The 16227-nt window shown below is 41.6% G+C and overlaps 1 protein-coding gene across 2 annotated transcripts in view; it reads right to left on the bottom strand.

The window, feature by feature from the left end:
* NAT10 (N-acetyltransferase 10) overlaps positions 1 to 11619 on the bottom strand; it is a 46796-nt gene extending 35177 nt beyond the window's left edge. Inside the window, exons 1-5 of one of the 2 annotated variants that reach the window (XM_061610742.1) lie at positions 11305 to 11619; positions 6030 to 6152; positions 3996 to 4087; positions 2438 to 2609; positions 280 to 402 (exon numbers count right to left, since the gene is read on the bottom strand). In XM_061610742.1, the coding sequence (XP_061466726.1) occupies positions 280 to 402; positions 2438 to 2609; positions 3996 to 4087; positions 6030 to 6137 (495 nt within the window). In that variant the 5' untranslated portion in view covers positions 6138 to 6152; positions 11305 to 11619. Of the gene's footprint in view, positions 1 to 279; positions 403 to 2437; positions 2610 to 3995; positions 4088 to 6029; positions 6153 to 11127; positions 11223 to 11304 lie in introns of those variants that run through there. The other variant, XM_061610743.1, reaches the window with a different exon arrangement.
* Between the last annotated feature and the right edge of the window lie 4608 nt (positions 11620 to 16227).

The following is a 16227-nucleotide window of genomic DNA, read 5'->3' as shown; positions in this document are numbered from 1 at the left end:
GTTCATTCAAAATGGAACATAGAAAACACGCCCTTATAAAAGACATCCTGTTTGCCTACCTAGCCCAGCTATGATTGGTAGTGGCTACCTGGGCTCTCAGGCAGAGATCTTTCCCATCATGTGCTAGCTCATCCTTTTCTAATTGGAGATGCCAGGGATTGAACCTGGGACCTTCTGCATGTAAAGCAAGACCCCTAATCACTGAGCTATTGTCCCTAACAGGAGAGCTGGCCAGTTCTCTGTTAAAACACATATAAAAAAGCTCCTTAGGAGGTATACCATGGTCATGGTGTAGAGCTGCTTCAGGGAGTTCATTGTTCTCAGAAGAATCGCTACTATGCCTCCACCTTCCACAGTTTCAACCGTTCTAGCCAGCAAATTCGGTGATAAAGCTTCGAAGTCCTGGAAAAGATTGTGCCAAAAATATATGGTCTTCAGTAACATGCACACAATGCAAGGATGAACTTGCTAGATGAAAGAGTAAACTTAGGAAGCTGCCTTGTAACAGTCAAGCTTCCCTCAACCTTCTCTCAACCTGCAGGCGTGAATGCCTTCTCCTCCCTTCTGAAAAGCTGCCCTGTGCATTGATGGCCTTTGGGACCTTCACAGATTTGCTTGATTGCTTTTTTTAGGTGGTGAGGGTGGAATATACAGCTTAAAAATAATACAGAAGGAAACAGTGCATTGCTTAATTTAATCCACAGTGAGAAGTTTATCCAAAGATATGACAGATGTGCACTTTCGTTATTCTTGTACAAAGAGAGTTGGTCAGTAATCTGCCACACCATGGGCTAGTTCAGATTATTATATCTGGTCTTAATAAACAGACATATAAACAAGCTTTTTACTCATGCATGCAGTCCCTTCTCACTTCCCCTTGTGGTGCATCTGAATCCATCTCAGAAGTCTCCAGTTAACTATATATTTTTTCTCGTTACACTCAAACCAAGAACTTCAAAACACAATTTGAGATCCTGACTTGTTCTGAGCTGGTAATCATTTCCCACTTCACCCCAAACAGGAAACTATGGCTAATGGGAGATTTCTGTGTTCAACTGAGATATTATTGTCCTGAACATGGCCTGTATTTCACAGAAGTTTCAAATGACATTTTACAGAGCATTTTGGTAATGCAATGTGGAAAATACTTGTTTTGTAAAATTTTGTACCCTAATTTTAATCATAACAATTATTATTATTAATTTATTACCCACCCTTCGCTATGAAGTGCCAGGGCAGGTTACAACAGTTTAAAATACATAGTTCACTAATAGGCAAAAAACCTTGCAATTTAAGAACATACCTATAGTCAACAGATATTTCTATCAAACTTTAAAAAGCAGGGAAATTGGGCTGCTATAGTGAATGCACCAGGGGAACAGGAGACCTGACCTCCTCTCTGAGATATTGTACTGCCCTACACATTTGTAAAAATGCAAACACAATTTGGGTTGGTCTTTCACAGTCCAATCCACTTCCAGTGTAGCTTAGGAGAATTTGGTAACATGTGCCTCTGAGCATATGGTGAGTGGTGGCAATCTGGGAGGTAAGAAATGGGATAACACACAAGTTTGCTGAGAATGGATTGATCATTTGCATGCTTATTGAGTTCAGTGGGATTTACTCCCCTGCAATCATGCTGAGGATACATGAAACTGACCACAGGCAGTGGGGAGAGGAGGAGGGGGATGGAAGCAGGCAGGAAGGGGAGGAGGAGAGCAGGTTTGATCATTTGCATGTTTATTGACTTCAGTGGGATTTACTCCCATGCAATCATGCTTAGGATACGTGAAACTGACCATGGGGAGGGAGGCCTGGAGTGGGCAGGGGAGGAGAAGAAGGGAGGAGGAGAGGAGAACGGAAGGAGGGGAAAGGCAGATCTGATCATTTGCATGCCTATTGAATTTAGTGGGATTTACTCCCGTGTAGTCATGGCTAGGATAGGTAAAACTGACCATTGGGGAGGAGGGGGAGGAGGGGGAGGGGGGAGAGGAGAGGGAAAGGAGGGGGAGGGGGAAGGAGGGAATTGGAAGGGGATTGTCCACATCCTTAGGCAGCAATAATCAAAACCTATCCAGTACAGATGGACTAGATAGAGCTCTGGATACCTCCACTGGACTTGCTCTAACTGTGATATCTGTCTGAATCTGAGTGATTTTGTCCCTCAAGTGCCAGACAAGTTTGTTACAGTAGGCCTCCAGAGGTGTCAGAGCAACGTTCTCTTGGCCAGGTGACAAAGCCCATTCACCACTTGGAAAAGCTCTGCTGGACAGCTACTTGCAGATGCAATAGTGGTGGAGAAGTAAGTTTTAAGAGTAAATATATCTGCTGCAGGGAACATTATGGGTAATGCAGATGAAGTCTGGATGTAAGGAACATGTAAACTGCTCAAATAACCTGAAAAGTGAGGACTCTTCCATAGAGAACATCATCTTACCTGAAGTACACACATGCCAAAAGTATTCCCAAGAATTTTGTGCGTCTCATTGTAGTAACAATAACGAATGTTTGTGGCTGCTATGAACAACTCAAACGGGTCATCTTGCTTCAGATCTAACATTCCAGTTTTAATCTTCTTCTGCAACTGTCTCATCCTTTTTTTACGGTGGCTGACGGAGGGAAAATACAGATTAAATTAGACGTCCTCACCGAGAACATAATCAAATTTGCAATGCAATTCTGTGCATATTTTTTATTAAAATATTTATAAGTTGCACTTTTCATAAAAGTATATCAAGGTGGCATTACAACATACAAAAACATGATAGAATTAAAAACCAATAACAACTTTGTTAAACACAATAAAAAAGCATCCATAAGTACTGCATTGGTTGGAAAAGAAAATTCGTATTAAATGATCTGTTTAAAAACTTCAGTTTTCAGGAGACGCCTGAGAGAAAGAAGGGATGGTTCCTGCTGAACTTCTGTTAATAGGGAGCTCCACAGGGCAGGGCATGCCACACTAAAGGTTCGGTCCTTTGTAGACGCCAACCAACCCTCATGTTTACTTAGAATAAGTCCCACCATGTTTCACGGTGTTTCCTCCTAGTTATGTGTGCATAGCTTTAAAGATTTTTATGAGTGGTGCTTCTAATCTCATCACCGAGGGATGGAACCAAGTGAAGTACACATATTTAGAGTTCATGGGGCTGTATCCAGCCAAGTCATTATGCCAGCAGAAGCACTTCTGCTCACACAACAGAACTTCCCCCCTCTCTCTGTGACCCCCCCCAACTCCTCAAGCAGATCTGGGGGGGGATCGTTCCATTTCTGCAATGACTTTGTTGGTGTCAGTCCACTGACTTGGGTTAAAGATTGAGGAAGCAAGAGCTGAATGGAAAGAATGTATATAAAGAGAGGTTTTAAGGGGACAAGGAATTAAGAGTGGTGGACATGCACATGTGACCAAGAAGGGACTTCCAAGCATAAAGGCAACAAGGGAGAAAACAAGAGTGGACCACCTGCAGCCCTTGGCCTAATTTCATTCTGTGGCAATGGAGGACTGGGGAGGGGATGGGAGGAAAGTGGAGTGGCAGAAAGGTGGGGAAAGAGAATTGGGCTTCAGCTGTGCCCACGGTCAACGTGTGGCCCATGGCAGATTGCCCATAACAGAATGCAGCCCATCAGGAAAAAAAAAGAGGTTCCCAATCCCTGGTTTAAGGAAAAAATATACCGATCATTGATATTACTAAGCAAACAACATGAGAAATTAAGAAAGGAAGGTTATATAGCGCTTGCACCAAAGAGAGGGGAAATAACCATCAAACCTAGAGCACCAAGCATGATTTACCAGGGCTGATTTACTTCTCTATTCATGTCAATAAGCCAAAGGATGTAAATTACTTTGCACCCAAGCACTTGCCTTGAAACAGAAACTTACTTGCTAACTAGCAAAAAATAAAAATCAATGCAAGGGTTTGTACTTTGGAGTCTCACCACATAGCTACAATAACTTTTCAAAAGAGAAGGAAAAGATTTAATACAAACATTTTTACCTGCTAAAGCCCAGCTCTTTCTTATAACACCATAATACTGACGGTCTAGCCTTTACAGCCGCTTTAGACAACATATGGTGAAGTATGACCACCTGTAAAATGATGAAACCTATTATTACATCAGGACAAAGACAACATGGAAACAGGGCTAGTGCCAGAGGACGGTCAGGTCGGGCCCCTCCTTAGGCTGCTGGGTGGGTAGCGCTCTCTTCCATGATCTGCAGCAGCAGCAGCTCCTGACCCTGCCGTGGATTGCAGAGAGGAAGCTCCCAGGCATCCCCCCTACTACCATGCAGGCCTGCAATGCCTGCCTGCATGCCTCACCTATCTTTCCTTTGAAGTAAATGTTGGCCTCGCTGTGGGCGCATGTGTGCCATCAACCAAGATGCCGGCAGAGGGATCAGCCCCTTAGGGAAGCCTCGGCCGCCATCTTGGTTGATGACAGGAATGTGTGCACAGCGCAGCCAACATTCACTTCAAGGGAAAGGTAGGTGGAGCACGCAGGTGGGTGCCGGGGCCCAGGGCATGGAAGTAAAACATCTGAGAATCAAAGAGGAAAAAATTTGCACATTAGAAATATGTTTATGTTTTGAGGGAAGTAATGAGGCTTATATATAATCTTGCTGTACAAGACGAGGCATGAAAATATAAAAATAAAATGATCCTAATGATAAAGAGCTTTGGGTATGAGTATATTTTTCTTAAATCAAAATCAAAATTATTATAAAAAGACATACTGTTGTAATTACTGCTTTAATTGTTTGGGAAGTCCTTTTAAAAAGGCTGGTGTCTATCCAAAGACTTCCCAAACAATTAAAGCAGTATTTTGCCCATTCGCTTTTGCAAGTCCCTTCTTTATTCCTGGGTGTAAATCATCCAATATCAAAAGCCATTAAAAGAATTATACACATAACTGTGTATATACAAGCAAGTTTATTTATTCATAAGCATTTTTAGGTCACTTAATATTTTTAAAATTTCTCAGTGGTTCACAATATAAAAACAAACAAAACAAAACATATCAAAACACAAATACAACTGAAAGCAACAAAACAGCAACATAACAGCAATTTTTTAAAAGAAAGTTAACATTTTAACTTCTTTATATTCTATAAAATATTCTTCAGACTGAATACTCTCTTTAAATTTTCCCAGGTTTTAAAAAAAAGCTTTTAAAGGGAATGTCAAGGTTGACGTCTCTTAAACTGAAGAGTTTACAAGGTTAGAATTTTGAAATTTTTAATGCTTGCTTCTGATGCTTGAGAATCCTGTTGCCTAATTTGTTTTATGCTGTATTTGTATTTTTATGGTCTGACTGTATTTCAGCATTTCTGTTGTAAGCTGCTCAGAGAACTCTGGTTATAGGGTGACATATAAAATGTAACTAAAATACTCCTGGATCCCTCACTGGGTCCACTGTACACTGGGTGTATTACAGTTAAAGGGCCAACTTACAAAGCAGTTTCTGCTAGTGATGTTTCCTCAGGCAATTGCCCATGGTCACACACATAGCTACCTATGGCATTTTTTGTTAGTGAACCAGATAGATTTCCACAAACAATGTTTTTAGGTTCTGCTATGATGATGAAAATCACTGCACATACTTTCTCCACATAAATGTGGATGGGTCACAATGTAAAAATCTACTGGAAAAATGACCATGTGATTGGGGTGGGAAACCAGTGGCCCTCCAGATGTTGTAGGATTCCAACTCCCATCAGCCCCAGTCAGTATGACCAATGGTCAGGGAAGATGAGCACTGTAGTTCAACATCTTTTGAGGGGCCACAGGTACCCAGCCCTGACACAGATTATGATGAAGGTTTCCAATCCAAGCTGTAAGAAGGAAGCAAGCAAGCACATGGTCACCCACAGTGCCCTTTACCTATCTATCCACTGGCTGCAAAAAAAAACAACCCTATAAAATGAGACTAGTATATCTCACAAGCACATTAACAGCACCTGTAGCTGTGCCTGAGTACAGGTTATACATTACAGAAAAAATTAGTCTGGACAGTCCCAGTCTACACTTCACCTGATCTTTCCCATGATCCCCAACAACAACAAAGAGTGTCCTATGTTGTGCCGCCACTCCATTTTCTATCAGTATCCGAATGCGATTGTCCACTTTCTTGCGCTGCATTTTCAGACAGAAGTCCTGTAAAAGTTTGAGGACATTAGAGCAATTCAATGCAGTATTCCTTCAGTTTATATGGAGAAAGCAGTTGGTGGCCAATATTCTTCATCCCAAAATTTCATTTTTCATTCTGTGGGAATACCACTCTCCAGGCACTGCTTTACGCTAATAGTGGGATTGTTTTCAGAGCTATAGCAAGTTGCAGTGTAGCCCTATACACATTTACTCAGAAGTAAGATAGATTCAGAAGTGTCATTCCTCACCACTGCCTATGTTTGTGTCTAATGGGGCTTACTCCCTAGTAAGTGTTGCAACCTTAGACTCACTCCACCATTTTACCGCACAGAAAGAAAAAGTGTTCCAAGTTTTACCAGGCCAGGATAATTATTCCTAGCAGGAAGCAAAAAAAATTTGGTGACAGCCTTATTTGTTTATTTGGCGCGTTTTAGTTTAGAGAAAAGACGAATAAGAGGCAACATGATAGAAGTGAATAAAATTGTACATGGCATGGAGAAAGGGGGCGGATATGTAATGGGCCAGCCCAAATATTGGCTTGAAATATGTGTAACATATGCTGAAATAATTTACATTTGCTTATATTTGCTTAACAGCTTAGGTTATACTGCATAAGTAGCACAGAGGAAAAATGTTCTCTTTTGAAAATGCACTTTGCCCTCCCTTCTGAACAAAGTAGCATTTTGCAGAGAATGTTGATGTATAGTATAAGATAAGACATCTAAGGCAGTCAGCCAACATTCCGGCTGTTTAAGAGGAAGTTTCTTATATGGTATGGTTAACATAACATTCAACTACTTGTTGACACTTGCTATCCCTAGGAGAAAGCAGGGAAAGGCAGCTACTGCTGCTTCTAGCAGGCAGCATAACTGATAATGGAAACATGCCCCCTCTCTGATAAGAAAGTATAAAAAGGCCAGGTTTTATACCACTCTGGACCTCTCAGCTCTGCTGGAGTGGGGGGAGGGGGTCAAAGAAAGCAGGAGAACCATCCATCTATTCCATCCATGACCTCTGATGGGTGATGTACTATGACATGTATTTCTATGTACTTTGTAACTTTGGCTCTGTAACATGACTTAAGAGTTTAATTCAGTCCATCTATTGTAACTTGTTTTAACTAAGATGTGCCTTCATACTTTGATGTTAAATGGATATCCAGCAACGTTGGATATAATTGAGGTTGGTCCGGAAGCTGCAACTGGTGCAAAATATGGCACCTAGACTGTTCACTGGGGCAGGGTATCACCAACATGTCACCTCGCTGCTGAAAGAATTGCACTGGCTACCTATTAGCTACCAGGCTAAGTTCAAGGTTCTAGTTTTGGTGTACAAAACCCTGTACAGGTTGGGACCAGGATACCTGAAAGATCGTCGTATCTTCTATATACACAGTCGATCACTGCACTCTGCAGGTGAGCGCCTCCTGCAGATTACCAACTTATCAGGAGGTCTGTTCTGCACAACATAGGAAACGGACCTCCATTGTAGTGGCACCTACCCTTTGTAATTCCCTCCTCTTAAATATTAGACAGGCGCCATCTCTGTTATCTTTTTGGCGCCTACTGAAGACTTTCCTCTTTCAACAAGCCTTTTCAGTTGAAACCTTATCTTAGTCTGCGTCTGTGTTGGAATTACTTTTTAATATGTTTTTAAACCTTTTTTAAAACAATGTTTTTAAAGATGATTTGTTTTAATATGTTTTAAAGTCTGTTTTTATGACTTTTAAAATGTTTTTAGTGTTTACACTTGCCGCCCTGGGCTCATACTGGGAGGAAGGGCAGGATAGAAACCTAATAAATAATAAACATCTTTCATGCTGATATGTATTCCCATTTTTCTGTGTCTGCAATTATGGCCTAGGCCACCTAGAATGCATGTTATTAGTTGTAGTGTGCAAGATATGAATAAATAGAATATATTATAAAGACTGTTCTGCTGTCTGACTCACACACAGAAAATTTCTGGTATCTCCCAAGACTCAAGAATTCTTGAGTGGGGTCTCCTCTATCCTCTGCCTGCACTGGACAAGTGCTGTTGATAATTTGTGAGTTTAGGTGAACTAATGTTTGACATACAAAGACTCTATGTAAATACGGAGGAAGGGAGAAAGCAAGAACCTTCGACCCTGTGCATTTACTGGCAAGGGGACTGGCCTTGCTGGTATCAGACAGAAGTTTCTCTCTCTCGCTTTACACTAAAAATTATGGACATCCAGTGAAGCTGAACGTTGGAAGATGCAAGATAGACAAAAAAAGTACTTCTTCACATAGTGCAGAGTTAAACTATGGAATTTGCTTCCATAAGCTGCAGTTATGGCTACCAACTTGGATGACTTGGTTTTTTGTTTTTTCTGTTTTACAGTATATTTATTTGTGTTTTTAAGTGTTGTAAGTCACCTCAGAGACCTTTGGGTAATAAGTGACTAACAAGTAGTAGTAGTAGTAGTAGTAGTAGTAGTAGTAGTAGCAGTAGCAGTAGTAGTAGTAATATTTCATGGAGGATTAGGCTATCAATGGCTACAAACCCTGATGGACATGATCTCCCTCCACTGTTGGAAGAAGTATGCTTCAGAATACAAGGCGAGAGTTGTATTCAGGTCTTGTTTGTGGGCTTCCCACGGTCATCTGGCTAGCCACTTTGAGAACAGGATGCTGGACTAGTTGGGCCTTGGTCTGGTCTAGCAGGCTCTTCTTATGTTCTTATGGGCAGGGGAGGGAACCTTCAGACATCAGGATACTCGTATTCTAGGTCAGGGGGGTAAGGAAACTTTTTTCAGCTCGAGGGTCACATTCACTTGTGAGACTCTTCTGGGGGGTAGAGTCTCAAGGGCTGGATAGAGAGGCCTAGAGGGCTGCATTTGGCCCTGGGTCAGAGGTTCCCCTGTTCTAGGTATATACTCTCTAAAAGCGTTTATTTTTATCCTGGGTACAAATATTCATATTTTCAAGGGGCGGAATCCTACCCTTACATTCTATTCAAGGAACAGCTTTTGTTCCAGTGGATGCCTCTGCTAACATAAGAGGAGAAGATATTTCTCTCTAATTACCCTTTCGTGTTGCGGTCTTCGATGTCACCTACAGAGTACCCAGTCCTGTGGAATGGGGGGGCTCAGGGAAAAGTGAGAATGGGGGTGGAGGATCACCTCTCCTGCCTCTTACGTTAACAAAGGCATTCTGCTGGACCACAAGCCACTGATGACAGCACAAGATACCAGGCATAGGTCCTGCAGATGCCAAGAAAATGATTAGGAACAGCAGCAAGCGTGAAACCCTAGAAACATAGCAAGGACCAAACATCCAAGCTGTTTGGGCCTTTACTAGTGAAAAGTACCAATAGTGTCTTCCTCATGAAGAGACATGACTAATTCACAGCATGATCCTAGCCAGGGTTACTCAGAAAAACGCTTCACTAACTTCAGCTGGACTTCCTAATAGGCATGCTTAGGATTTAGCCTCATCCTAAGGCAGGGGTGGCTAACCTGTGACCAGATGTTGCTGGACTTGAATTCCCATCAGCCTCAGCCAACATGGCTAGTGGTCAGGGGATGACAGGAGTTGCAGTTGAACAACATCTAGAGGGTCACAGGTTAGGTGCCCCTTCCCTAAAGGATTACAGCTCACACCTTGACCCCCAAAACACCCACAAAATGATGTCAGACTGATTGAGCTGATTGTCATGTTTATGTACTTTCTAAGATATCTGCTTCCTGAGTTCATTATAAATGCAAAGCAAAGTATGAGAGTGACTCCCCTTTTTATTTGCAGCTAATATTCTAAAGATTGCTTCTTTTCCTAAGAATGTAAAAAATGGCCTCATCTCACCATAGGTCTACTACAAGTGCACTCCTGTGCATACCTACTCAGCAGCTAGTGCTATTAAGTTCAATGCAATACTTCAATAAGAAGGTATAAATAAGATTGCAGCCAGAGTCTCCTGTACACAAAGCTTGATTCTGTACCACTTCACATACTCAAGATGAATCATATAAACAATCATATATGTAATTACAAACTCAAACTGTAATAATAGAAGTCTCTAATAGTAAAAATCTACATTAAGGCTACAATCCAATACACACTTATCTGGGAGTAAGTTCCATTGAACCCAATAGAGCTTACTTCTGAGTAGACATGTACTGGATTGCAGCCTAAGTGTTCTTAAATTCAGTCTACAATTCCCCCTTTAAAATCTAGGGACATGACTAGGGCTACAATGATCCTATATCATTTACTGAAGAATAAGTTCCACTGAACTCAATGGGGCTAGCTTCTGGATTACACTGTAGAATGGGGAGGGGACTGGGAGAGGTAAACAGGAAAAAGATAAACTGTACCAAAGAGTTCAAAATGATTACAAGTACTAGCAGAGAAGGCTTGATGGAAATCTAGGCGGGGGAGGATTAAACAGGAGAAAAAGGCAAGAGCAAAAGGCCTCTAAAAGTTACCGCTATTTTCTACTTATTAGAAAATAAGTCGCACTGAACAGAGCATGTTATTCTAACAACATGAACAAAGCCCTGCTGTGTCAGGTCCAAGTCCCCATCTAGTCCAGCATCCTGTTCTCACAGTGGCCAACCAGATATTCTTGGGGAGCCCGCAAACAGCATCCAAGTGCAAAAGCACTCTCTCCACTTGTGATTTCCAGCAACTGATATTTAGAGGTATACTGTCTCCAAGAGACAGCATAGTCATCAAGGCTAGTTGCAATTGATAGCCCTATCCCCCAAGAATTTGCGTAAACCTCTTTCAAAGCTATTCCAAATCAGTGACCCTCACTATACCCTGTGTGGGAGTGAATCCCATAGTTTAACTATGCACTGTGTGAACTCTCTTTTGTCTGTCCTAAAGTTGCCAACATTCAGCTTCACTGGATGGTCTCAAGTTCTAGTAGTATGAGATAAAGCGAAAAAAGGCTCTATCCGCTTTCTCCACGCCAGTCTATCATGTCCCCACCCCAAATTAAACAAAGAAATTGTAACCTTTCCTCCTGGAGGACCTGCTCCAACCCCTTGATCATTTTGCTTGCCCTTTTCTGAACCTTTTGCTGCTCAGCAATATCCTGAGTAAATCCAGATAGGATCGAGCTGCACGTCTCAGCATTATCTACATCTGAAAGACCACCAAACCAAGCCACTAATCCGGAACTATTTTCTTACCTTTTCTTGACTCTTTTCAGCGTCTTTCCTTGCAACGGAGATTCAAAAGCAAGGCCCTGATGCCTTTAAACTAAAGTGCCATGTTCCCACGTGGAAAAAAATACCCCATCCACATGGGCTGCGCAGCAGAGCAGAAGGACCCTGCCTGCTGGCTCAGGAATAGCCTGCACAAATGCCTTCCAAAGAAACAGGAAAGGACGCCGGCTGCGCCGCACTGGAATCACCAGCTAAATGCTGTGGGGACTTCACGGAGAAGGGTTTTGCTCCGAACACAGTTCATGTTGGTCTAAAGATTCCGGGGGGGGGAGCGGGGGAAATCTCAACCGGGGGCCTTTTTCGCCAGCGCATTGCCTTTTACCGAATGGTCACAGGCCGGAAGAGGTGGAGCTTAAAGACACCTTTCTCATCGAGGGGCTGACGGTTTGAAGAAATGGTTGATTGCTAGCCCGGCCTTGGGAGGATTTTTTCAGAATAATCCTGTGATATTTAGAGAAATAATTTTTTTCTGAGACCAACGGGGCCTACTCCCAAGGAAGTGTGTTTGGGATTGCAGCCTTACAGCCCAGCTCCTCGGCGAATAATCATGCATAACATGGGGCTGTAACCTCCCAATAAGATTACACTTCTAAGCGCATTTAGGTTGTTTTTAACTGTTTTATGTGCTTTAAAATTGTTATAACCCACCCTGGAACTCTGGGTGAAGGACGGGAAGTAAATTATAATAATAAAATAACAGGAAGCACGTCTGTTTCATTCTGGGTGAAGGACGGGAAGTAAATTATAATAATAAAATAACAGGAAGCACGTCTGTTTCATTTTGGATCAGACTGTAAAGTGGCCTTTGCTTTTCAGCAATTCATATAGCACCTTTCAATTGTTGGAAGGATATCTCGTATATTTTATCAAATCCTTGCAAAACCCGTGATATTCATTAATATCACCATGGCACTGATGGGAGGCTAAGCAAGTAGTGACTTGTGTGAGACTACCTCGTAAATTAAGCATTTGGTTTGCTGGATCAGACCAAAGGCTCGTCTAGTCCAGCTTTCTGTGCCCACAGTAACCAACCAGATGCCAATGGGAAGTCCGTAAGTAGGACCCGAGTGCAATAGCACTCTTCCCACTTGTAATTCTCAGCAACTGGCATTGGGAGGGAGCACATAGTTATGGCCAATAGTTGATAGCCTTATCCCCATGAATACTCTTAAGTCCTGGCTGAAATTTGATATTGACGTTTCCTCCTCAACCTATGCAAAGACAAATTAAGCACCTACATTCTTGCTGAATTTAAGTTTGGAATCACAGGCTTGACAGAAGCTTTAAAAAAAAACCTCATTCCTGTTAACCCATTTTTAACAGCTGACGCTACTTTACAGAAGCTACTACTTCTGGGAATTAGAAAATTTACAGAAATAGACTTTGGTATTAGACAGCCTTGACTGGACCTCCAAAAATTTATAAAGTATGACATAAGAGATTAACAGCACAATCCTTCGCACATCTACTCAGAAGTCAAGCCTTGCTGAATTCAATGAGACCTACTCCCTACCACTTAAATGTGTATAGCGTTGCAGTCTAAGCAATCTGCCTCTTGAAACCAATTTAGGAACACAGCTTAGAACACAGGAAATCTCATTCTACCAAATTCGCCCCTTGGTTCCTCTAGCTCAGTATTGTCTACACCAGGGTGGGAAATCTCTGGTCCAATGCAGGTTCCAATTTAGCCCACAAGGTGTTTCCACTGAAAGCACATCCAACTGCCCCCCCCACTTGATGTCATATAGTGTAACATGGGGGAGGTAGATGTGGCTGCCAATCCACAACCGGAAGCCTTAAAGCGTATTCCTGATTGTTGCTTGACAAGGGAGGCAGTGGAAGCCTGCTGGGATAGACTGTTACAGAATTCCCCATCTGGAGCTCTGCTGTATACAAAGCAGGGCTTAAAATCAGTGCTTATCAGCTGATCCATGATGGCTTCAAGACCCACTTGGATCACTTCAATATTCCCTTGCAGTTTGAACTAGGAAAAGCGGGTCACCTGTTGTCAAGTGGTCCCACCCATCTGTCATGGTGGCCTGCTGTGGCTGGAGAAACAGGATCCAGTCTAATGGCTGGAAAAGGTTCCTCATCCCCCAACTGACTAGGAACAGCTCTCCAGGGCATCCTACCTGGAGATGCCAGGGATTATACTGGGGAGCTTTTGAATGCAAAACACGTGCTCAACCACTGAGCCATGTTCTATCCTGACAGTATTGTCAATATTCCACTCTCACAGATGATGCACATCTGTTTTGAAGGTGCTCCTTAATCTGAGGATGATTTATAACACAAACCTGTATCTCTTTACTGAAATAAATTCCACATGGGACTATTGTCTAGTAAGTAGATTTAATAGGCCAGTAACTTATTTAAATCACCTTTTAGGCACATAAATGTTTGTAGTTATCTTCTCCAATAAAATGTCATTGTACATTCAAGTAGTGCACCCTCACACTCTACATATTTTTATTTATTTATTACATTTATACCCCGCCTTTATTTTCATGATAGAAACCCAAGGCGGCTTACATATGGTTCCCAGGCGGTCACCCATCCAGGCACTGACCAGCCCTGACCCTGCTTAGCTTCAGCAGGGAGCTAGCCTTATGTACCTTCAGACCATAGCCTGGGACCAATTTTCATAGTCCAGCAGTATTGCCTACACCAAGGTGAGAAATCTCTGGTCTAGTGCAGGTTCCAATTTAGCCCACAAGGCGTTTCCACCAAAGCACATCCAACTGCCCCCCACCTGTTGAAACAGAAGGGAGTACAAAAAGAGGAAGGCCAAACAAGAGATGGATTGATTCCATAAAGCCACAGACCTGAACTTACAAGATCTGAACAGGGTGGTTTGTAACAGATGCTATTGGAGGTTGCAGATTCATAGGGTCTGTGTAAGTTGAAATTGACTTTAAGGCACATAACAACCAGCAGTTAAATAAAATAAAATAAATTACTTAAGAAGAGTCTGCTGGATCAGGCCAATGGCCCATCTAATCCAGCATCCTGTTCTCACAGTAGCCAACCAGAAGACTATGGGAAATCAGTAAGCAGCACCCAAGTGAGAGAGCACTCTCCCTTACTGCAATCAAAAATTCATGTATATAACATTGTACAATATCCTATGTATATTGCCTGAGGCACAGATCTTTGGAAAAAAATGGGTGCATAGTTGGAAAGTAGGACTGTCCTGATTTTGCTGCATTCACATTCAAGAGACATAGAATGTGACTAGTTACAAAGGTAAACCAGTATAACCTTTCTAAACATATAACAAATCTCGTCAGTTATCCGGACTGCAGACAAGTTTCATTTTTCAGCAATCTATAATATAGCCTCTGCAAAATAGTTTCCATTCTCTATGCTGGCTTGAAATAGTTGCTGCACATTAAGCATGTAGCCAAACATAGTTGTTCTCTTTTGCAGAGTGTGGATGATCCTTATGAAGTACAGAAAGTATTTGGGAAAGTATCAGTGAATAATATTGTCTCAACCTTCAGAATACATTAGTTTGCAAACTTGCTGATTATTAATAAATTCAGCACCACAGAAAGAGGTTTTAAATTTATGGAAGTGTTAAACATTAAGGATCTTAATAGTATCAGAATATACTTAACCATCAAAACTAATTACTTTATTGACTTGCATAGAATTGCTCAGTGGGAAATTCATGGGGATTTTTACTCCTAATTAGTAAAAAAAAAACCAAAATCTGTGAACAAGCTGAAAGCATCGTACTATGTTGCATTTACATTGGTTCTGCAGACATTACCCTGTCCATACATGTAGTTTATGACTGATGGTGTTGCTAGGTTGATACTATTAAGTTGGTGAGTGCTGCTGCCTTTACAGTAGTATTTGTTTGCAGAATAGTGTTTAAAAGGGGGGCTTGGTTGACAAAAAACCAACCAAGTAAACATGTTTAGCATAAGTAATAGTCAATAGTAAAAGATTCTAATATCAGGCAAAATTTTGCTACTTTATGAATCCAGGAAATGCAATGGAACAGGACATCTTTGGACATTAAGAGAAGCCAGCGAATAAACAAAAGAGATGGGAATTCAGGCATCTTCCACATGGTATGGAATGAGGTGACCCTCAGTCCACTTCACTGCAGAGGAGATGCTATGTTGCTTCTCTTCAGCCATTACTGTCTTGAAACAAAGTATTATTCACATATCCACTTTTTCTAGTTCAATGTAAACTAGTTGTCAAATAATCTATGTTGTCTCATCTGTATAACATTTATTATGGAACCTAAGTTTTAATTTTAGATATCACTTCCTTTTTCCCATTTGTTCTCACACAATAGGCACCATAGTCTAATTTCTCTCAGAAAACAGAGTAATCTAGTTGCTACTAAGATGGATGGGGAACCTGTGGCCCTTCAAATGTTGCTTAAGTCCAACTCCCACGAGTCCCAGCCAGCATGGGCCATGGTCAGGGATGGACTTGTAATCCAGCAACATTTGGTGGACCACAGATCCACACAACTACTCTTATTTATTTATTACATTTATATACCGCCCCATAGCCGAAGCTCTCTGGGCGGTTTACAGCAATTAAAAACAATAAAAACAAGCCTAATTGCCCATCTCTACAGACTTACATTAGCAGTGTACTCCCAGGTCTTCTCTGGTAAGCTACCATTTCAACACATGGAGCCAGCAACATTTTAAATGTTAAGCAGGTAGAATTATTCACATTCAATTTTCTTTTTTTACATCCCCCACCTTCCTAATTAAAACCAGGCCTCTTTCCACTCTATATTCTGGGATGCAAACTATCTGTGCTACCAGAAGTTCATTTGGAAGAGACTGGTGGTGATATCTAATACAATCATGATTGTTGGCAATGTCCACGTCAAAATAATAAAGCTTCTAA

The sequence above is a fragment of the Rhineura floridana genome, chromosome 2 (assembly GCF_030035675.1).
Source record: "Rhineura floridana isolate rRhiFlo1 chromosome 2, rRhiFlo1.hap2, whole genome shotgun sequence".
Taxonomy (NCBI): domain Eukaryota; kingdom Metazoa; phylum Chordata; class Lepidosauria; order Squamata; family Rhineuridae; genus Rhineura; species Rhineura floridana.
This window is presented reverse-complemented; position numbering and strand designations above follow the sequence as displayed.